Genomic DNA, 21,970 nt, shown 5'->3' with positions numbered 1-21,970 from the left:
AAGCATCGCTTGACCTCCACCAGAGGACCATTTTCCTCAGCCTGATCAGCAGATGTAGCTGTTCCAGATTGAGTAGCCATGGCAACAGGCTCCCTCAGTGACAGTGAGCCTTGCTCTTTCTGGACACAGAACACAGCTTTTGGCTTGGTTCCACTAGAATCCTGAGGCACAATTCCTTTTATCTGCTTCCATTTCTCACACCCTGAGATTAGATGGCCCTTTCCCTGACAGAAATAACATTTTCTGCTGTACTTGGAGTCTTTCTCCTCTGGTTTTAGTTTTCCCTCCAAAATCTGAGGTCTTGGTTTCATTTCTGAGGGCTTCCCTGCACCATGGGCCCCTCCCCCTTGCTGGCTTTTCCCTTTTATTCTCAAATCCAGCTCCTTTTGCTTGGCCTCAAACTCAGCCCTGATCTGTAAAATTTCTTCCTCAGCCCTAGCTTTTATCTCTTTCACTTTTTCTTCAGTCTTATCTCTGATTTCCTTTAATTTAATGTCTTTTTGCTGATTATATTTTTCAAGATCTTGCTCACTTTGTCTGGCCTGAGCCTCATACTTTTCTTTCTTTGACATTTCTTCCACTGATAAATTGTTAATAAACTTATTTAGGAACTTCAATTCTAATTGTACCATTCTAATTTGGAGTTTCAGTTCCATCTGTTTGATCCTCATGTCCATTCCCCTTTTCTTGGCATCTGCCTCTGCCTGACTGATTTCAGCTCTTTCTTTTCTTCTGATTTCCATTTCCCTCACCCTCAGTTCATGCTGTTGGGCTAGGAGCATTTTTCTGAGTTCTGGGTTCTGCTCTCCCGTGCTCTCATCCTGCACTGAGCCAAATTCCTCCTCAGAACCTTGGTCCACCTGTGGGTCTTTCACTTCACCCATTTCTGCCATTTGGCTTCGAGTCAAGGGCATACTCCCCCCCAGAACAGGCTGCTTTAAAAAGTCAAGCCTCAAAATAAAACGACCACTTTTTTTTTCTCTCTTTTGCCTCAGAACCAGCTTTCCCTATAGATTGCTGCTGTCCTTCAGCACTACTTGCAACTGTAGCCAGCCGGAGTCTACCCCCCTCTGCTGGGCCTCTCAGCAGACAAGCTAGATCCCTGTTACTTTCACAGTTTTGCCTCAGCTTTTTTCCCGCCAAAAACAGGCTGCCTCAGAGCACCCTAATCTAGTCTCCCCAGTTGGCACGTTCTTCTACTAGCGCACCTCCCCGTGAGGTACACCTAGAAGATTACCTACGCGCCTCAGATTGTCCCTGACTAGACCCCCCTTGCTCTGGGCACACTTGCCAAGGCTTTGCTGGACCGCTGGACAACTGGACCAGTCGTATCCCACACGCTGGACACCAATCAATGTGACAAACCCAGACCTACTGGGATCTGCCACACTTTCACTAAGCTGCCACCAACCATTCCCTATAAGAAGTCACACAGACCAGGGATGGATTTTCAACAAATAAAAGAATAAGGTTTATTTAAATACAACACACAGGGAAAATAAAATAATCAGGTGAATAAGATAAAGTAACGTGGCTTATTCTCATTCATACATGCATACAGTTTGGTTCACACAGAACCCTTAACTTGAAGCACAGACCCTGAACCTAGCAGTTCTGGCTAACCAACAGACACCTGAACCTATCAGGTTGGTACTCTGACACACAGTAGTACCCTGTCTGACACACAGACTCCCACACCAGCTTCTTCTTCCCAGCTGCTGCTTCTTCACATCCCAGCGTCTCCACACACGCTCCACATATATATACAGTACAGCCCCTCCTCCTGATGTCCCGCCTTCCACTCCCCATAGGATGGAACTTTCCCTCCAAACCCATGACAGACAGGTAACATCAGTGCTGTATGTAACAATGTTGTCCTGCAAAATAGTTGTCTTGCAAAACGCGTTTTCCCATAGGAATGCATTGAAATCTAATTAATGCGTTCCTATAGGCAAAAAAAGTCAGAACAAAGTCAAATTTGGTTTACAAAGGATTTATTAAGTGCTCTTTAAAGCTATACATATTGTGCAGATGATTTCAAAAATTTCAACCAAAAACCTTTAACTTTTTAAACATCATAGAAAAACATTTAAAAATCAGCAAATATGAGGCAGGAACAAAAAACGGAAAACATTTGTCTTGCAGAGCATTCCCATAGGAACATTTGTCTTGCAAGTCATCAACCCCTTTGCCAAAACCATTTCTCTTGCGAGTTTTTTTGTCCTGCGAGGAATTTGTCTTGCAAGGCCTCACTGTACGTTGTTCCTTCCATTTTCTTAGGAAGCTGGGAACCTTGACTTGTAATGAATAGACCCCTGAGTATCAGGCTTCCCCCTTTTCCCCATGTGCTTTTTAAAATTGGGTGAAATACTTTCTCCTGAGTTCAAAATCAATTGATAATCTCTCTCAAGTCTCTCTTGGGAAGCAGGAACAAAGTAAAAGGCCTGTTTCCTCATGGCTCAGTGTATTTTGCATGTAAAGTAGGTATTAACCTCAAAGCTTTCAGTAGTGGTATAGAGTTCACTCAGCTGCTGGCTGATATTTTATAATTACTTCTATTTCAGTATCCTGACCCATAGCATAGAGTTGGAAATGGTAGAAAGGAGTGGATTGTTTTATTCATTTAAAAAGAGAGAGAGAGAAAGAGAGAGAGAGAGAGAGAGAGAGGTACTATGGAAAATTGGCTCTTGGAAAATTCAGTGTTGGTATGTTTCGACCAGCCCCGTTTATGTTAAAACCATTTTGTCTGGTTTGGGATATGAAAGTTTCCAGAATTCTTGTAGCTGTGCTCCTGGTGGGGCTGAATGAGCCAGAGATGCTCCTAGGCTTCTTTGTATATGTGTATGTTATATGCCATCTTATAGTTAGCTACTAGGGTTTTCAAAGTAAATGAGATATTTAAGGAGTGGATTTACTAGTGCCGCCAGTTAGTTTGCATGGTCAAGTGAGAATTTGAATTAAAATAATTTATTGTCATTGTAAGTATATACATGGTAAGCTGTCAATTTATCCACAGCACAGTCTGGGTCCGTTCATTCATGTAATATATAAATATATTATTTGACAAGCAGCATGATGCCATTATTAGTGAAAGCCATGATCTTGCTAAGCTGTGAAATTCAGTGGGTGGCTTTGGGCAAGTCACATCCTCTTGATACTGTACCAGGATGAATTGGGGCATAGAGGAATCCTGTACACTACCTTGAATTCATTGGAGAAAAATATAATCCATCAGTGAATCAATCAGTCAAGCAGCTGTCTGTTGTTGCATGTTCTGCACGTGATTATTGTGTGTTTGGCATGTTACTATGTATGTTGCATCCAGCTTCATCCCATGCACATGATCTTATCTTTAAGCAGCTAATATTAATTTGACTGCCAATAATACACAATTCATAATAGAAGACCAGTAATCTTGCAATTTATTATCATCATAATCAAATGGTGTGAATACTTTCAGTATGACTTTGGCTTGTTCTTTTTTGTTTCTTCCAACTCACTAGGCACAGCATGGACATGTAGTTTATGCCAAGTATAAACATGAAGAAAAGTAGCTAGTTGTTATTCATGTTCTGTCTTAAATTCAGGGGAGAAAATATTATGGAGGGTTGCCATGTCTACATATATGAGTAAAAGATAAGCTTAGCAGACGTATTCTTTCCGTAGCCCCCATATCTCACTCTGCAGTGCTGTTTTTATGACAACACAGAGATAAGAACCGAAATGTTTAGCCTGGTGGAACAGAACCTACCAGTAACGATACAGCAAGGATGAGTATCAGATTCTTCACATGTCTTTTTTCAGTCACCTTTTGCTTGTGTAAGATGACTGTAAATTTTTGTAAATGGATAGTCCCTGAGGTGCCATATATGTGGGTCACTTGGTTGCCAGCATGGTGAAAGATGTGATCCAATGTAATGTTCCAGGGACACAATAGAATAAATTCACAGCAATAGTTTCTGTGCATTCTATTTTATAGTATTTCTTTCATGAAAGCTTGATATCTTGTGTCAGTCAGTGTATACCAGCAGCGGTGTCTAATTTCAGGCCATGGCCTAATCTGGCTACCATGAATCTTATCCATTCTCTGAAGTTCTTCCCCCACCACCAAACTCCAACCAATCCTGTGTTATCAAAATGGGGTGCTGGTTCCTGCATAGGCTAGTCAATTTCCCATCTAAGATGAAGAGAATTCAAACTGACATTGGTACGTTCTTTTGAAATATTTATTCTGCAGAATAGGAGACACACACAGAGCTCGTGCTCACAAAAAAAACAATGTGTCTCAAGAATGTGGACAAAAAAGGCTCGGATTTCGGGTTCCCCCTCTATTCTTGATTTACAGCCATTTCTTCCTCCCCCATTGTTACTTAATTACATTTCACTGTGAAATTCCTGGCAGAGAAATTTCCTGGTTTCAAATCTTCCCAATACACATCCTGAATATGTTACATGCAAAGTTCCGTTTTACATGTGACCCAGAAAATTGTATATTTATGCTAATTCCCACCCTCCAGTGTTTACACAGTCAAACACAGATTCACTCTTTTTAATATTCTCATACTCTTAGTTCATCTAGCTGGTTTGACCCCTGGACTACTCTTAAGACAGCATGTATACCCTTTTCTCAATATGCATTGCTTCATACCCTGTTTTCCCCCAAATAAGACCTAACCTGAAAATAAGACCTAGTATGATTTTTCAGGATGCTCGTAATATAAGCCCTACCCCCAAAATAAACCACAGTGAAGTGAAAGCCCGCCCTCCACCATTGTGCAGCAACCAGAAGAAGATGACATGACTGGAAAGTAAAACATCTCCTAAAAATAAGCCCTAATGCGTTTTTTGGAGCAAAAATTAATATAAGACCCTGTCTTATTTTTGGGGAAACACGGTAGAATATTACTGCAAAAAATACAGTGACACAGAAATATAGAGTTTTTCTAACACTCGTAGCCTCATTTATTCAGAAAGGGAAGTCAAGTTGGAGAATGGCTGATGTGTAGCTTGTGCAAAGCTTGAGGTGCAAGAGTGAGTGGGTTACAACCTAAACTGTGAAACTGAGCAGGAGCAGAGCTCGGTGTGCATGGAAACTAAAAGCATCTTCCACTTTTTCCTTTTTTGGGGGGGCGGAGGTACTTTTACTACAAGTAACAGCAATATCAACTGTGTTGCCAGACTCACTGCTTTCCTCCTCACCATATAGTGCCTTGTATCTGCTGTTATTCCTGGACATAACTAGAATGGTGGCCACCAAAACAAGGGTCAATAGGTTTTGGAAGTAATTCTGCAAATGGACCTTGTGTTCCTAGCGGATTAAGATAAGGAAAAGCAACAGAATCCTTCTCAGAGAAAGCATGTTCAGAGAATTTGGATTCATTGCTTGCTGAATGCTTTTCTGTTACTAGGAACAAGATTAATCTAAAGCCAGGCCAAAATTTCCCCTCCCAACTGGAAGCTGGTATCAGTGTGGATAAAAATCTATTGATTTTTTAAAAAAAACTCAGACTGATTTAAATCACAAATGTGATTTAATTTTTAAAAAGCATTTTTTAAAAAGTATACATCAATTTTTTTAATTATTTGAACCAAAATCCACCCTGCTGCCACAGAAGTGATCTTCCTCCTCCATGCAGCAAACACCAGCAGAGCTTAGACAGAAAAAGAAAGTCTAAAACTCAACAAAGCCTGGCTCCCAGCGCTGAAAAATACAGCCTGCAAAAGGTGAATGAATTCTACCCAGCCATAAGGACAGGTGATCACTGCACACAAAAGACTAGCTAATGACATCCATCAATCACAGTGATGGACTATCTTCACCCCCCTTATCACAACAATACACCCATAACAAAAAAATACCCTGATCACCATAATAACCCAATTTCCTGAAAAGGACAAAAAGCTGATCCCACAGCTACAAATACTCAACTATCCCACACTCTACACCAGAACACAGACAGAGTTCTGACTCTTGTCCTCTGAAAAACTAAAATCTAACTAGATAATAATTTTGCTTCTAAGCTGGGCTCATCCCTCCACCTTCTCCTGGTTTCAAAAAGACAAACCGTTTTTCCTTTGCTAGATCTTGCTAGCATTCCATCCTATGTCACTAACCAACAAAGAACAATGAAAGAACTACTCACATATCCCATCACCCATCTACATGTCTAAGACCTCCTCCTTCTTAACACTTCTCAGCAATTAACCAATTTACTTCAAAGAGGCTTAACGCAACTCCCCACCAAGAATTCTCATCAGTCCCAGGTGCGTTATCTTGCTTCCAATTAGCTGGTATGCATGTTTGGTCTTCCCTGGGCCTCTTCGTGTCCTTGCATTCTTACTGCAGCTCCTTCTGTACCAGGCATGCAGTAAATCTGGAAAACAATCTCACGGCCTAACACATTCCATCGCTTTAAAATCATGTTAAACTGAACCTAACAGTCTCAATTTTCTTTGATTATAATTCCCACTATCCTTCAAATCCTCACATGGAACACAGCCAAACAGCCCGAAAAACCTACAACAACCATCGGATCCCAGCCGTGAAAGCCTTTGAGAATACAAAGAAATTGCTTTTTTTGAACAGATCCATCCCTGGGGTGGTTGAAATTACATAGGCATCCTTCAGTCTCGAGAGACTATGGTAACGTGCTCTGTATGGAGGACTTGGAACAGCGTCTAGTGTTTTGATGCTGTATGCGAAGCTGGAGTGTCCTCTCCAGAGCACAAAGCCTGGGTAAAATAATATGAAGGATAGGCTGTTACCCAACCAGCAAATCCCCCCTCTCCACATCACTGAAATAGTCCAATAGAAAGGCAAGAGCCAATACAACTGGTTTCAGCGACGTTGCAGGAGTTGCCAGAATGACATGAACTGCCTCCGGGACTCCGGCTCTGGATAAAGCAGTGTAATGACACATATATAAGCACCAGGCCGCAGCCCACAGTTTGAAGATCAATGTGGACTACTTCAGTCATTTGGTGTTCTTTCTTACGCATTGATTGTGCAAGTAGTTACCCATGGCAGCCTAAACAGAAATACTGGTATTTATGGTTGCTCTTTTCTTCTCCCAGCCATGTCTGTTTCCTCAGGGACTAGGAGTGTAGACGACCAATGAATCATAGCCACTGAGCTCTGTTCTTCTGCTTGGGTGCCTCTGACTCTTCCGCAGAGAAAAGACACACAATCCAAAAATAAATACTTACTCTTTAAGGTCCTATGGTATGCATATTAAGTAAATCCTACTGATAAAAGGAACATTGCTTTGATTCCATTCTGTACTGTATTGTCTGTTCAGTTACTACTGAAGATTTTGGATAGCTCTTGTATTCTGTAGTTATACTGTAGCTAATGTCAAATCACATGAAAATTCAGTGAAGTATGTTCTGTAGAGTTGCTTTTTCAGTACTACTAATTGGTGAGGTCTATTACAGGAGAGAATGCTTGATTGGGATAACAAATGAGGGTCAACCACAGTGAGGCTTTAAAAAGAAGAAAGTAAAGAATCACCTTGGCTCCTTTTTATGGGATGAAGACAAATATCATTGCAGGAAGATTAGAATTTGGTCTAACAGGAAAATATTTACTAAAGTTATTCATGTATTCTTGCTTCCTGATATCTTAAATTCAGAATTTTAGCTCCCCCAGTCTAAAGTCTGAGTACAAGAAGCTGTTAGGGCAGCTTTTACAGATTGTTAAAGGTAGCCTAAAATGTAACATTGCCTGTGATGTGTAGTGTATATTAATTTCTGGAAAGCGGGTTTTGATAACATTTGGGAACTATGCACAGATGATCAACTGGGCATTTGACTCTGGACAGGCATTCCCATCCCCCAAATATTATTCCTTGTATCGAAGGATTATCAAAGAAATCTGCCTGGATGCTGCTGACTCTCCCATTAAGAGAATACACATTTGAAAAATAACATTGAATCCTTTTGCTCTGTTTACTGTTGCGTTCTAAGACTTGTTTTCTTTTATGGTACATATTAAACTCCAGGTAAAGCCTATGGATTAAAGGGGCATTGTTTTAATTCCACTCTGCATTGTACTGTCTGTTTAGTTACTAAAGATCTTAGGTAGATCTAAAGTCTGAAAAATAAAAAAATACAACTGCCCCCTTATCAGGAGAAAGTTGGCCTATAAATAAGACTATTCAAAATAATATTATTCTGCTATTTGATAAATGTACCTGTTTTTGTTTTGCACAATTTTCCAAGGTTTCATGGTATTAGTGAGAACCTCATGATCATGGTAATGATGATAAGGATGAGGATTTTTTAAAATATGGTAATCTTTTACTTTGGTAAAGTCATGTCATCTAAAAAGACTCTGGGAGCTGAGGAAAACCTTCCCAGCCCCAGGTATGTTTTTAAGTACAGTATGGCTAATGAAACAGCACCAGATAATGCAACAGATTGCGATCTCCAGGACCATTATTTACAGAACTCAGCATTCATAGCATTTAATTATTATGATTTGTGAAGGTGCATCCTTCTAAGCTCCCAGTGGTATACTGCATTTCATTTCGGAACAGCAATGCAAGCTGGCACTTGGAGGCATAGTCTGTTTTTCCTCTCCCCAACCCCCACCCAGTTCCTTCCCCCCCCCCATCTCCCCCGCCAACTTCTAGCTGCTTGCTCTAGCAAGACTAGTCTAGTAAGCAGCCATGCTTATCCAAGCCAGAACATGCCGTACCGGGTACAGGCATATTAGACTCCTGTCATGTCCATTCCTGAATTCAGATCACTAGAGACTAATACCGAGTGGCCTTCTAATGCCGACTTCACACTGGGCGACCTTTGTGGGGGGCCAGGTAGGGGGGGAAGGTTAAGGGTTTGAACCCCCTGTTCAATGACTTGAAGAGAAATATCGTTTCCTTTTCATGTTCAAAATGTGTTCTTGAAAGGCTAACTCAAACAGGCGTAGCTTTATGTAGAACAAGTACACACAGTCTAATAGGCAAAAGCCACATGTACCTTAGAGGGAGAGAGAGGGAGAGCATCCACACAGGCACTTTGGAGACTTACCTACCATTTTACTCTGTCAGTGTTTTCTGTAAAACTGTGCGCAGGAGGACACATATCATTCGAAAGTCCTTGTAATGTTGCAGTTGGCTCTTTGTGGAGATGCATTCTTATTTTAGCCAACTTTTGATGTTGGAGCAGCTGCAACACAACTGAACTTCCATAAAATGCAAACATTTGCTTTGCTGTTCACTGCAGTGGCCAGCTGTTCTCAGATTATTCTCTACCCTTTGTAGAGAGCAATCAACTATTTGAAGGGAGCATTCCTCTGAGGATTTGGAAATCATTAAAAGAATTTGTTACCCCTCTCAACATTAATTAAAATAAATCATTGTTGTAATGGTTAGAAATGGGTTCAGTTGCAATTTTGATTACTTATTCTATTTTGTTACTTAGAGTGTGATTTTAGGGGTGGTCCGTTTTGAGATATTTTAATTGTGTAATAGTTTTGCATTTTTGTGTATTTTTTTCAAATTTAAAACGTGTGTATTCTCGAAGTCTTTCATGGCCAGGATCTGATGGTTGTGGTGGGTTTTTGGGGCTCTTTGGCCGTGTTCTGAAGATTGTTTTTCCTGACATTTCGCCAGTCTCTGTGGCCGGCATCTTCAGAGGACTGGAGTAGGAACTCTGTCCATGCTCTGTTGCTGTTTGATAGTTGAGTATTTATAGCTGTGGGAACAGCTTTTGTCCTTTTCAGGAGATAGGGTGATCAGCGTGCTTTTGTTGTGGATGTATTGGTGTGATAAGGGGGAGAGATCATCTGTCACTGTGGTTGATGGGTGTCTTTAGTTGGTTTTTTGTGTGCAATGATCCCTGATCCCTGTGGATGGGTAGAACATCCACAACAAAAGCATGCTGATTCATCCTATCTCCTGAAAAGGACAAAAGCTGTTCCCACAGCTATAAATACTCAACTATCCAACAAACAGCAACAAAGCATGGACAGAGTTCCTACTCCAGTCCTCTGAAGATGCCGGCCACAGAGACTGGCGAAACGTCAGGAAGAACAACTTTCAGAACACAGCCAAAGAGCCTGAAAAACCCACAACAACCATTAAACCGTGTGTGTTCATGACTGCCAATGTAACAGATTCATTCTGAGTAACACCTGAGTGTTAGGGACATTAAGACATTTCATCATTGCCATTGTTTTAGTCAAGAACAGCGTGTCAGAAGTTCTCAGCCTCTCATGTGGGATTTCATTTCCTGTATGAGACTGTGGCACAGTAGTTATTCCCTTTGTGTTTTCAACAATTTTTACAAAAATTCTTCAAGAATACTTTCTTCTCTTTTTGGAAAGCTTAGGCAACACACAATGAGTACAAAAAGACAGTCTGATTGATCACAGAGCTACAGATAACCCATCCAGAACTACTACAGCGGTTTTTTTTTTTGTTTCAGAATGTATAAATTTATGGATGTACACAGAAAACATTTTCAGCAAAGTGCAAGGATTTATATTCCTAGTTTGTATAAATTCTAACATTTCCAAGATCTGCTCTATTCGAAGGTGTACTCTGATAGGTTGAACAGCTGAATTCTAGTTAAAAGGTAGTGGTCTGTAAGAAGGAAGAGTTGTAGCCTTGAGAATTGCCCATTGACAATATACCCCTGGATTCAGAGGGCACACATAGCACCTGTTCCTGGGCTTGCCTATTATACTAAAAAATACTGTACTTTTCACAAACAATTGTAGTCATTATTTTTGCATCTATGCAAACACTTTTGTAAGTACAAATTTTGTGTAACTCTTGTACAACTTGAGTTGTGGTGGTGATGAGAGAGATCATGATCTGATATTTTATTGCATATGAAACAAGCCTTGTGGGCCATTTGTACAGGCAGAAATGATTACACTCAGGGAGCATCTTCATTTGAGTAAACGAGCAGCACTGTAATGTAACAATTTTCCTGTCCTGAATACAATTGCACACTTTATTGAGTACTAGTTATTGAAAATAGAGTTATGCAGAAAAGAGTGGTACTGGTGAAAGGAAAATGTCTTACTATTTATTTGCCTGCTTTTCTTAATCTAGTATATTCTGTTTTTAAAATATACATAAATATTGCCTTTGTTAGGAATTGTGTCTTAGGAATATGAATTTTCTGCCTATTTTTTCTTGGTGTAAAGAAATTGACCTAATCTTTGTGTGTGTGTGTGTGTGTGTGTGTGTGTGTGTGTGTGAGAGAGAGAGAGAGAGAGAGAGAGAGAGATAGAGAGAGAGAACATGTAAAAGCTCCAAATGGTAAATTCTGGTGACTTTTTTCATGTGACATGTTTTCATTAGGGGAACAAGAGGCCTTCCAGATATTGGTGAACTGCAACTCCCATCAAGTCTAGCCAGCATGGCCAATGATGAGGGATGAATGATGGGAGTTGTATTCAACTAGTTAACTAGTTCATTCAGTGACAGTCTAAATATTGGTGGAGGAGAGTAGCCTTTTTCCTTTAAAATGTGGAAACATAGCCAATAAGTGCATAAAATAAAGAAACACATGTTGGGTTGTACTGTGTGGTTTCTGTTAGTCTGAAGAACAGCTTATGCCCCCCATATAGTTGCTTCTTGACTCTGTCCTGGTAGCAAAGCCAGGAGACTTTGTTGAATAAGAAAAATGCACAACGTCTGGAAGGATAATCCTAAACAGGTCTCCTCAGAAATAAATCCTGCTGATTGTCATGAGATGTACTCTAAGGCAGTGTGCATAGGACTGCCGTTCCTCAAGTGTGGGTGTGAGGCCTCTCCAGATCTTGCACCACAACTTCCAGCATGCCACACTACTGGCTAAAGCTGATAAGAGTTGCTGCTCAACATCTGGAGAGTCACAGCTGCCTACCCTGCTACCCATAGTTTTGCTTGAGGTAAGCCCTACTGATCTGAACTAAGTCTGTTTCTGAGGGGGCATGCGTCTCAGCCAGCCATGTGTCTTATATATTATAGAAGGCAACCCTCTATTAGAAGGGTTGTCATAGTATAACCCTTTATGTGAAAGAGTCTTCTGTTGAAAGGGAAGTCTCTGTTTTGAATCTTGTTTAAAGATCAGGAAAGAGAGGAAGATGGGAAAGCGACCTTGAAATTGCATCGGGACAGCATGCCAAGCAGGTAAACAGGCCACTCAGTTACTGTTTGGCATGCCACATGTACTGTATAGTCATTAGTTACACATGTGCTTCTGAAGGCGTCCATTGGCAGCTGTCATTTTATATAGCTGTGCAGCCTCTGTTGCCTTCATTTTTATTAGGGATAGGTAAGTCTCTTTGCTACCTGCACGGTTAGGTAAAAGAAGGTATGTTATGTAGATGTGCCACATCTTCACTTTATATCAGTCCCAACATTTAACTTTTCTTGGTAATCAGCCTTAAATTGCCCTGTTAGATAACTTTTGTTGTTGTTTAAAAATTCAACGATGGGTGCCTTGTAGTGCTGTCTTCCATTTATTGTGACTATTGTAAGTCAGTCCTGCATTTGAGAGAGTTCGACTGGATGACCTTAGCATCATTGTGGCATTCTTCGCTTCTGTATTAGATAGTTTGAGAAAACAACTTGTTTTACTCTTTTCTTCTAGGCCCAACCCGCAAAATGCCAGCAACTGCCAGTGCAATGGACTTCTTTCAACTCTTTGTCCCTGACAACATACTAAAGAACATGGTGGTGCAGACGAATATGTATGCCAAGAAGTACCAGGAGCGGTTTGGGAGTGATGACACTTGGGTGGATGTCACCTTGACGGAAATTAAGGCTTTCCTTGCGTACATGATATCCACAAGCACTCACCACTGTGAGTCTGTCCTCAGCATCTGGAGTAGTGGTTTCTATAGTAACAAGAGCATAGCACTGATCATGTCTCAGTCAAGATTTGAGAAGATCCTCAAGTACTTCCATATTGTGGCCTTCCGTTCCAGCCAGACAACACATGGCCTCTACAAAATCCAGCCCTTCCTGGACTCTCTGCAGCATAGCTTTGACTCCACTTTTAAGCCTTCCCAAACCCAGGTGAGACTTCTGTTTCTTGGCTGTGGAAAATCTTAGCTTTCTCCAGGCTTGTATACCAGAAGCCATTTTGTAGTAATGCAGCAAAACATACACTCATCCATCTGCTTTGGCAAAGAGTTGCTCAGAGTGGTAAGAACTCCTAGACAGAGCAGTATCATGGGGAGAGTGCCTTCACACATGAAGTTTGTCAAGTGTACATCTAAACCATATTAGGAAAAACTGTGTGCACAAAGGCAGTCATACAGTGGCTTTTCCCTTTTTGTTTCTCATCAGTCATGCATCCAAGTGTGCAAATCAGTGCATGACTGCTTCCCTCAACCAAGGAAGCACAGGTCCAACCTTGCAACTTGTTGTTAGTAGAAATAGATGTACATGTACAACAGTGTACTTAAACTGTATAAATCCTATATTATACTGACCAAGATGTTACACAAACATATGTTTGCAAACTTGGCAGTAGCAGCATCCTCTTGTTGAGTGAAACAATCATTGGCAAACCCAGGTTTCTAATACAGTGGACCCTCGACTTCCAAAATTAATCCATATTGGAACAGTGATTGCAGGCCGAAAAGTCTGTAGGTCGAGGCTCCAGTGACCTACAACGCATTGAAAACCGATTAATCCGTAACCGGCCATTTTTGTTCCATTTTGGTTTTTTTTTTTCGGTCTGTAGGTCGATTCTCCGGCTGCAAGTCGAACCTAAATTTTGTGGCCAGAGAAGTATATAACTCGAAAAGTCTGTAAGTGGAGCCGTCTGTAAGTCAAGGGTCCACTGTAGGTAATGTGACAAAGAGCCCTTAGGAATATATCCCTTTGTTAACGACATAAAGCCCTTAACAAAGGTAGTTAGTTTGCCTTCAGCATTCAGTACATCCAGCCTGGGCCTAGAGTGGTCCTCATATTCTGGGACTCTCTCCAGTTCTGCCATGCTCCTCCCCTTCTTCGGCTTTCTAAATTTGGGAGAGAAGAATGTGAGGCTGGAAGTAAGGGAAGAAAAGGCAGTGAAGTATTTGAAGGGAGGCAGTTTTAGTCACTTTCCCAATGGTTAGGCTTCAGCAAGGCATCCCACTTGTTGGCGGGAGGATAAAAGGGAGAGGACCAGCCTGCTCTCCCAGGAAGAGCATTCCATAACCTGGGAGTTGCCACAGAGAAGGCCGTCTCCCGTGTCCCCATCAGCCATGCCTACGCTGGCAATGGGACCAATAGGAGGGCCTCCTCTGATGGTCTTAAATGCTGAGAGGGCTCATATGGAGAGAGAAATGCTGTTTCACAGCTTCTGTTTCTTTGGCACAGTAATAACCACAGCAGGATTCTGGTGGTGAAAGAGGGCTTTTATCTTAGCATGATGTGGCAACTCTGTAAGTGTGATCTCCAAAATTTCAGAAGATCAGCAGCTGAGAAGCTACTATTTTCTGTGTAGTGGAAAACTTGTATATGGAAGTCATGCTTAAATTTTAAAGCATCAGTGGTATTTCATTTGGGAGTTTGCAAAAGAAACCATCCTTAAATTGATCCTTAACAATTAGTTTTAAATTCTTGGCATATGTGTCAGCTCCACTCCCTCAAAGTTTTATAAAGCCCCACTTGCACAAAGAAAGGCTAGTGTTAAATACGTTATATTGTATGCCATCAAGTCAGAACTGAATTATAGCAATCCTAATAGGGTTTTCAGAGTAAGTGAGATATGTACAGGGTAGCTTTACCAGTGCCATACACACATACCCATGAGTTTCCATGGCCAAATAGGGATTTGAACCCATGTCTCTTGAATCCTAATCCATCGCTCCATCCACTATAACACTTGGGGGGCAGTGTAAAGTATGGTATCCTGAAGTGATTTGTCAAATTGTGCGTTGAGAAAGAAATAGATCAGACCTTGAGTAGATGTTGTTCTTGACTTTTTGATACCATGTAAGGGGCTTTACTGGCATGCTTAAAATTAATCTGAATTTGGGGTGCTGCTTCATTTAAGTTGTTTTTTATGCAGAATGTGATCCATATAATTTACTTGCATGGTTTCAAGACTAGGTCAGTTTATGAGTGAAGACTGAATGCAATTTTTAGCAAGCCATTGCTTGCATTATTTCCCATATCTGTCATTAAGTACCTTTAATATGTGCTTGTGCAAATAACTCTGATAGAGCTGAGTCTCTATGTATGAAAGTAGTTTCTGTCATGTACAGTGGGGTCTTGACTTAAGAACGGCTTGAGTTAAGAACATTTTGACTTAAGAACCGCTCTCATAGGAAAATATTGACTTGACTTAAGTACTTAGATTTGAGTTAAGAACTGAAAAAAAACCACATGGGAGGCAGGGAAAGTGCAAAATTTGAACTTTTAACTGTTGGCCAGTGAAAAGGGTGCCTGTCTGCTTCCTCACTCCTCCCAGCGTTTAGAGAGTGGATTGGGAGACAGTCTTCAGACTGCCTGGTACTGGACTGCCTGGACTGTATTTTCCCTGCCTTCCCTGAACCTTTCTTGACCTAAGAAAAAAAGAAACAAAATATTTCCCTCTAGTGGTCGAAGGCAGAATAGCAGCTTCCCATTAATTTCTATGGACGGAAAAGAACCGATACGGATCAAATGGTTTTCAATGCATTCCTATGGGAAATGCAGATTTGACTTGAGAACTTTTTGACTTGAGAACCGCCTTCCAATACGGATTAAGTTCTCAAGTCAAGACCCCACTGTACCTTTGTTGTGAGCCACATGGATGTATAATACGTCTGTGCAAATCCATGGTGAACATCAGCAAATACTTAATTCCATTATGAAACAAGCTATGTCTAAATGTTTAACATTCTTATTCAATATTTTGTTTTCAGTAAGTTGATTGACTAATCCCTGTAATGTAATTAAGATGAAACCAGTTGCCAATGAAGAAACCTAGTACCAAAATAGTGTGATAGCACAAGCTACAGATTTTAATTTTGGTAATCATAAATCAGAACATTGCCTTAATACAACTTATTGTATATAATTGTATTATTTCCCCTTTAATTGTTGAATTAAATTGAAGAGATGTGAATGCCAGTATTTAATTATGTGTTTTTTCCAGTCACAAGGTACAACCTGCTTGTTAAATGAAGAATATGCTCTGAAGGCTCTTAGTAGCAAGAGCTGGGTGGATATTCTCTTGATTTAAGAGTGGTTCATAAATGCATGTTTTCATGCAATGTTTCATCAAATGATTGGCTTCCGTTTAAGAATTAGCCACTGTGCTAGAATGATGTCATCTCACCTTTCATACAAAGAGCACCATCCTAAGCATGACTTGTGATCAAACTAGATGGAACTTGGTTGACAACTATATTAATAGTTTTTTTAAAAAAAAATAAATAAAGAGCTGCCATGAAGTGACATAAGAGGGGCTTTAACCTTTTGCCACTCTGCGATCCAAGGTTGCATCATGTTCCCCGTCCCCCATCCAAGTGTTTGCATCAATAAGTAAGTCCTGCTTAGTAGTAGCAGAACTTGGCTAGATGTACTGCAAGCTATAAGACACAGTGTAATGGGTTCAAATTACAAGAAAGGTGATACCAGCTAAGCACTAGGACGCACTTCTTGACAATAAGAACTGTTTGATGTAATGGACCACCTCAGAAGATCATGGACTGTTGGGATTTTTTAAACAAAGATGGCCATCGTCAAGGATGCTTTAGTTGTGAATTTCTTGTATCCGCAGATAGTTGGAGTTGATGACCTTGGGTCAGCTGTACAAATCTGTGATTCCCAGAATCTAACTGGGGACATACAAGAGTTGGAGTCGAAAATGATAACTTTCTAAGCAATATGTGCACTAAGGATGTAGATAGGTGGCAGGTATAACCATCACCATTACTTAATCTTGGATGGTACTGTAAGGTCTTCCATCTCTCACTTTGGTCAGATGGCCAGATAGCATCTTTCTTTCCTATATGGAAGGTGGCAACCTCCATACTTGTCACTCCAGACCCCAACAGGAGACTGGAACCTGAACAGACTTGGACGTAAATTCTGTGTGTAAGAGAGAGAAGGGGGAAAGAGAGATTGTGTAATACAAGATGTAAATTATGCATATACTTTAATACTATTGTCCTGCAACAAGAGGTAATGTAGGAGAGAACAGCAAATTGTAACCCTAGCCTCAACTTGCCCTATGTATATAAAAGAAATAAAAGTCGCTCTACAAGTGTATACTTAAACTACTCTACAAGGAGCTTAAGTATAAAATAAAATTTTCTTACAATTCATCTTCAATTACATTCAGAAGAATAAGAAGAAAAAGGAAAGGAGATGTTCTCTCAACCAGGTGGCTAGGAGAGATACATTTGACTGCATACAGCATGGTAAAGAGTTTAGCAGGAAAAACATGTCTGTTCTTGACAATGAGCTCTTGATGATGATCAGGGAAGAAAAAGAAGAAACACACACACACACACCCCACCCGACCCCACCCTACCCACCCACCTACCTACCCAGAAGCAAACAGACAGAGGGATGGGGGCTTGCCTCAAGCCTGAGGAAAAGGACTTTGCTATTTTGTTAGAGGAAAATATAGAGAATTCCATCATTATAGACGCTGCCATTCATGTCCAAGAAGCTTCTGGAGTCCTTGGGGTCATTTTGGGCTCTTTTTTTATATATCAGGGCTGCACATTAACATTATACTGGAAAAGGAGGTGGTAGGGTGAATCACTAGAGCAGTGGGGGGGGGGGGCTAGCTCAAGGCTTTGGGTATTTTTCTGAACATAGAAAATTTATCCAGCCATTCCTCGTATTCATTATCATGCATATTATGTAGATTCTCCTAGATTTACCTGGCTTGTCAATCTCAATTCCTTCGGTTGTGTAAATCAAGATAAATGAGATTATTGTTAAAAGAGAATCAATATGCATTTGTGGTATGAACTTCTTTCTGTGAAAGTTCTTCACATTTTTAAAATGATAATTGCTGTGCTGAGTCCTAAGAAGCACTGAAGAGGTTAATTGCCACAAAATAACCTTTCCAAAACAGATCTGTGTTTTGAATGGGCAGCCGTTTGTTTTCTGAATGCTCATTTGAAGGCTTTGTGCTGTTGGGTAGCCAGAGGAACAGAATAAGGCTGGCAGGAACCAACACGAAGCTGGCCAAAGGCTAGCATTCTGGAAGGAATTAAAATTACCAAGGCTCTATTCTGAAGGGGGAACAAGTTCACCAGAAGCTAGCTTCTCCTTACTGTACTTGTAGTCTGCAGATTCATTGGTGCTGAAACAAAACATTTCAACTACCAATAATGCATCAGTCTCCTAAGCAAAGTTGGTGGCTAGATTTTGGGACTATTGTATAGGAGACACTGAAGTGGGCATCATTCTGATGTGATTACTGCATGTATATGTGCATATGTAATATGTGCACTATACGAAAGATATATATTGAAATATATGTAACTAGCTATGGCCATGAAGATAGGTAGTCCAAAAAATATATTGAAATTTGGATTGTAGAATTTCAGAAATCCTCTTCCTCCAAATAATGGGTTGGATTATTGATTTCAATCACTGATTTTCATGGATCTATTCTAAGACAGACTAAGCCTGGCTCTAACCCAGTGGCCACAATGTTCTTCATTGCACGGGAGATGGGAGGTGACAACAGACTCTTCATAAAAATGTGAAGAACGAGCCAAGAGACAAAGGAGATTGAGTTCCTTTAATTATGGCTAACCGTATCTGTGGTCCATCAAAGGTAGTTCAGAATTCTTACAGTTATATCTCTAGTTCTCCCGTGTTCTTTTCCCTACAGCCTAGAGAGAGGTCAGCTGAAAGACCGCAACTGGGTAACAGCCTTCTGGGAACTCAGGCTCTCTAGTACAGAGATTAGTCCCAAGTACTGCACATGGTCTGCTTTATTACACTGGTTTATGAGGTATTCAGAGCACAGCAGACTAAATAAACAGGGCCTTATTATGTTTGTAGGTCCTTCATGAACCTCTGATTGATGAAGATCCTGTCTTCATTGCCACCTGCACAGAGCGAGAGTTGCGCAAGAGGAAGAAGCGGAAATTCAGCCTCTGGGTACGGCAGTGCTCATCTACTGGTTTTATCTGCCAGGTAAGAACCACTGGAATTGGTCTAAACCAGTAAAGCCAAATGCAGCCTGGGTCCCATCAGGGGCCTAAATATGGCTCCTGGGCACCCTTGAGGGCCTCTAGTCTCCTAAAATATATGTTATCTTTTTTTAAAAAACTGCTTTGCTCAGAAAGTTCCCTGATCTCTTTCAAGGGCATGGGCACCATTTTGCCATATTCTGAGTCCAAGTTCAAATGGCTGGGTATGGACTTTATGACAGGCTATAGCATACAATATATATATATAAAGCCTTCAGTCCCATAGCTGTGCGAGCATGGTGTCCCCAAACCCTCAGTAGGAAGTAAAATGTTGGATGTCTGTTCCCTATGAGGACGTATGAAGGTTACAGTGCTTGTAACAAAAAGCAAAGAAAATAATCATTCTGAAGGAGTTCATTTTCAGCCCTCCCTGACATTTTGCTGTAAAGCAGAGGTCAAACAAAAGTCTGGGTGACTTTCCATCAGAAACCTGAATAAAGATTTTTTTTTTAAATGTCAGCATCAAAATCACAGTCTGCATCAGTGCTTCTCTATTTTGGCTCCACAGATGTTCTTGGACTATAACTCCCAGAAAACCTGGCCAGTACAGATAGTGGTGGAGGCTTCTGGGAGTTTTAGTCCAAGAATATCCGGAGACCCAAGGTTGGGCATCACTGCTCTAAAGCATCCTCCCTATTCCAATGCACAGATGGTTGTCATGTCCTGTGCTTCCTCCTGATAAAAAAAAAATCAGGCCAAAAAAACACATGTAAATATCTGCAACCAACCAGGATGGGTAGCTCTGAAGAAGAGTGTCCCTAGGCTTTAAAGCTGAGGTCTGCAAGCCTTCTGATATTTGCACCAAGCAATATTACCACTTCCCCATCAGTCTCATGTAGGTATATTATTTTGGACAAGAGATTTGGACAGAAAGAAGGATTGCATAATAGTATTAGTGAGGATGATGAACCCACTACAAATGGGGCTCAAATTGCTGTGTGTGTGTGAGAGGGGGGGGAGGGAGGGAGAGAGAGAGAGAGAGAGAAAGAAAGAGGATCTTGGCCTCTAATGGGTGATGGATTTCTGAAATTCATTGTCATTCTCAGTTACTTCCTGGAGTAACATACTGTAGCTCTCTCGCCAGCACAAGAAGTTGAAATATATTGAACTCTTTCATCACAATCTCAAGTTTTTTTCTGTTACTGGAGGACTGATGGAAGAAGCCACACTGTGCCAGTTCCCAGGCTGCTCTTATCTTATAAATGCAAGTTTTTCATATGACCTATAAGCAGCAAAATATGAAGGAGAACTGGTATCGTAGGACCTCTGCAGATCATAAAGCACGTTTCTTCAATATGTAGATGTATTGGAGAGATCTCAGTGATGCTGAGGTCTCAATAAATTTTATATTCTGCCCTCAGTCCACCTCCATTAACATACGTCTTCAAGCTGTCAGAGTCAATGAAAACAGACAACACTCTCAGCACATCACCAGATAAAGCTCAACAGCTTGAGTGAAATAATGGAATTGGCACATGTGTTTGACTTGCATCCAAATAACTTTCAGAACAATCTCAAGAGCCTTTGTCTGTGCACATCTTGACAGCTCCGTCTTTCTATTCCGAAGGGTCAAGTGAGAACGGGTTTTTAAAAAGATGTGAAAACGAACACTTCAGAGTGTGAACGTGTCAATATCAATGGTCAGCAAGAACAGATGTGAGGTTTTCTCTCCTCAGACTTAAAAACCACACTCAGCTTTATGTTGATGCCCTCCCTGTGCAGTGCTGCAAAGGCCATGTGGAAGGCAGCCACTTATTCACGGAATGCCTGCTGTTCAGTGAACAAAGAAAACAATAATTTGCTCAGTGCAACAAAAAGATTTTCGTACAGTCTAAATCATTGGTTCCTATAAAGAGATAATTGATCTAAATGAGAAGAAATGATAGCTTCTTAGTAGCTATCTGTGTGAATGCTCATTCACATCAAAATGGTCCCTATAAATGTGGGCTTGAATCCAAGGTCACCGTCATTGTCATCATCTCAGTTTTATTTACATGCCATTTTTGTCATGGTAACATCATTCTTAAAGCAGCTGATGGCAACCTCAGGGGGAAAAAAAATCAGATAAGCCACATATCCAGGCACTTCAGTGCCAATTACAGGTCAAGATTTAGTCTTGCAAATAGGGTAAACACCTCGCATTAATAAATATATGTTGGCCAGAACTGTATTGGTGTTCACGTAAAGTTTGCCTAAGCTGCTTCAGCTAATTGACAGGTATATGACCAAGATGTACCCTGGCATCTCATCAGTTAGTCCTAATTAACCACAGTGGCTTCCATGGATTAAAAAAAATAGAATTCTCACTTTTAAAATTAAACTATCCATTAAGAGTTCATGGTAATATCTGACAAAAGGAAAAGGAGGCTAGGCAGGGCGACTCCTTCCTGTCTTTTCACTGACAAGCAAATAACTTGTAATTCAGACAGACTTTTCACAAGTGAGTGGCTGCTAAGGTTGGGATTTTAATGTGGCATCCTGTACTATTTGTTTTTAAATTGTTTTGGATAACATGTATAATGCTTTTTGTTATTTTAATTGATTGTAATTTTTGTAGCATTTGTCTTCTAAATATAGTGTAAGCTGTCTGAAGTTCCTTTATTTGGAGAAAGGAATGATGTATGGATTTCTCCAGATGGGCGGTATAAAAATCAAATAAATGTAAATATATGGAATGAATGAATGAAAAATCTAAATAGCAGCAAAAAGATTTGTTTTACCTAAAACAAGATACTGCCACAGATGCAAACACCAAAGAAGCATCTGCCCTGATAGTCTCTAGACACCAACAGTGACACCACCAACAACCACTACTGTAGTTTG

The 21,970-nt window shown here is 40.6% G+C and overlaps 1 protein-coding gene across 1 annotated transcript in view; it reads left to right on the top strand.

Annotated features, from left to right (window-relative positions):
- PGBD5 (piggyBac transposable element derived 5) overlaps window positions 1-21,970 on the top strand; it is a 102,510-nt gene that overhangs the window by 46,478 nt on the left and 34,062 nt on the right. Inside the window, exons 2-3 of the mRNA XM_078383160.1 lie at window positions 12,592-13,019; window positions 18,957-19,091. Of these exons, the coding sequence (XP_078239286.1) occupies window positions 12,592-13,019; window positions 18,957-19,091 (563 nt within the window). The remainder of the gene's footprint in view (window positions 1-12,591; window positions 13,020-18,956; window positions 19,092-21,970) is intronic.

The sequence above is a fragment of the Pogona vitticeps genome, chromosome 1 (genome assembly GCF_051106095.1).
Source record: "Pogona vitticeps strain Pit_001003342236 chromosome 1, PviZW2.1, whole genome shotgun sequence".
In the NCBI taxonomy this organism is placed as follows: Eukaryota; Metazoa; Chordata; class Lepidosauria; order Squamata; family Agamidae; genus Pogona; species Pogona vitticeps.
Note: the sequence above shows the minus strand (reverse complement) of the source record. Positions and strands in the feature narration are given on the sequence as shown.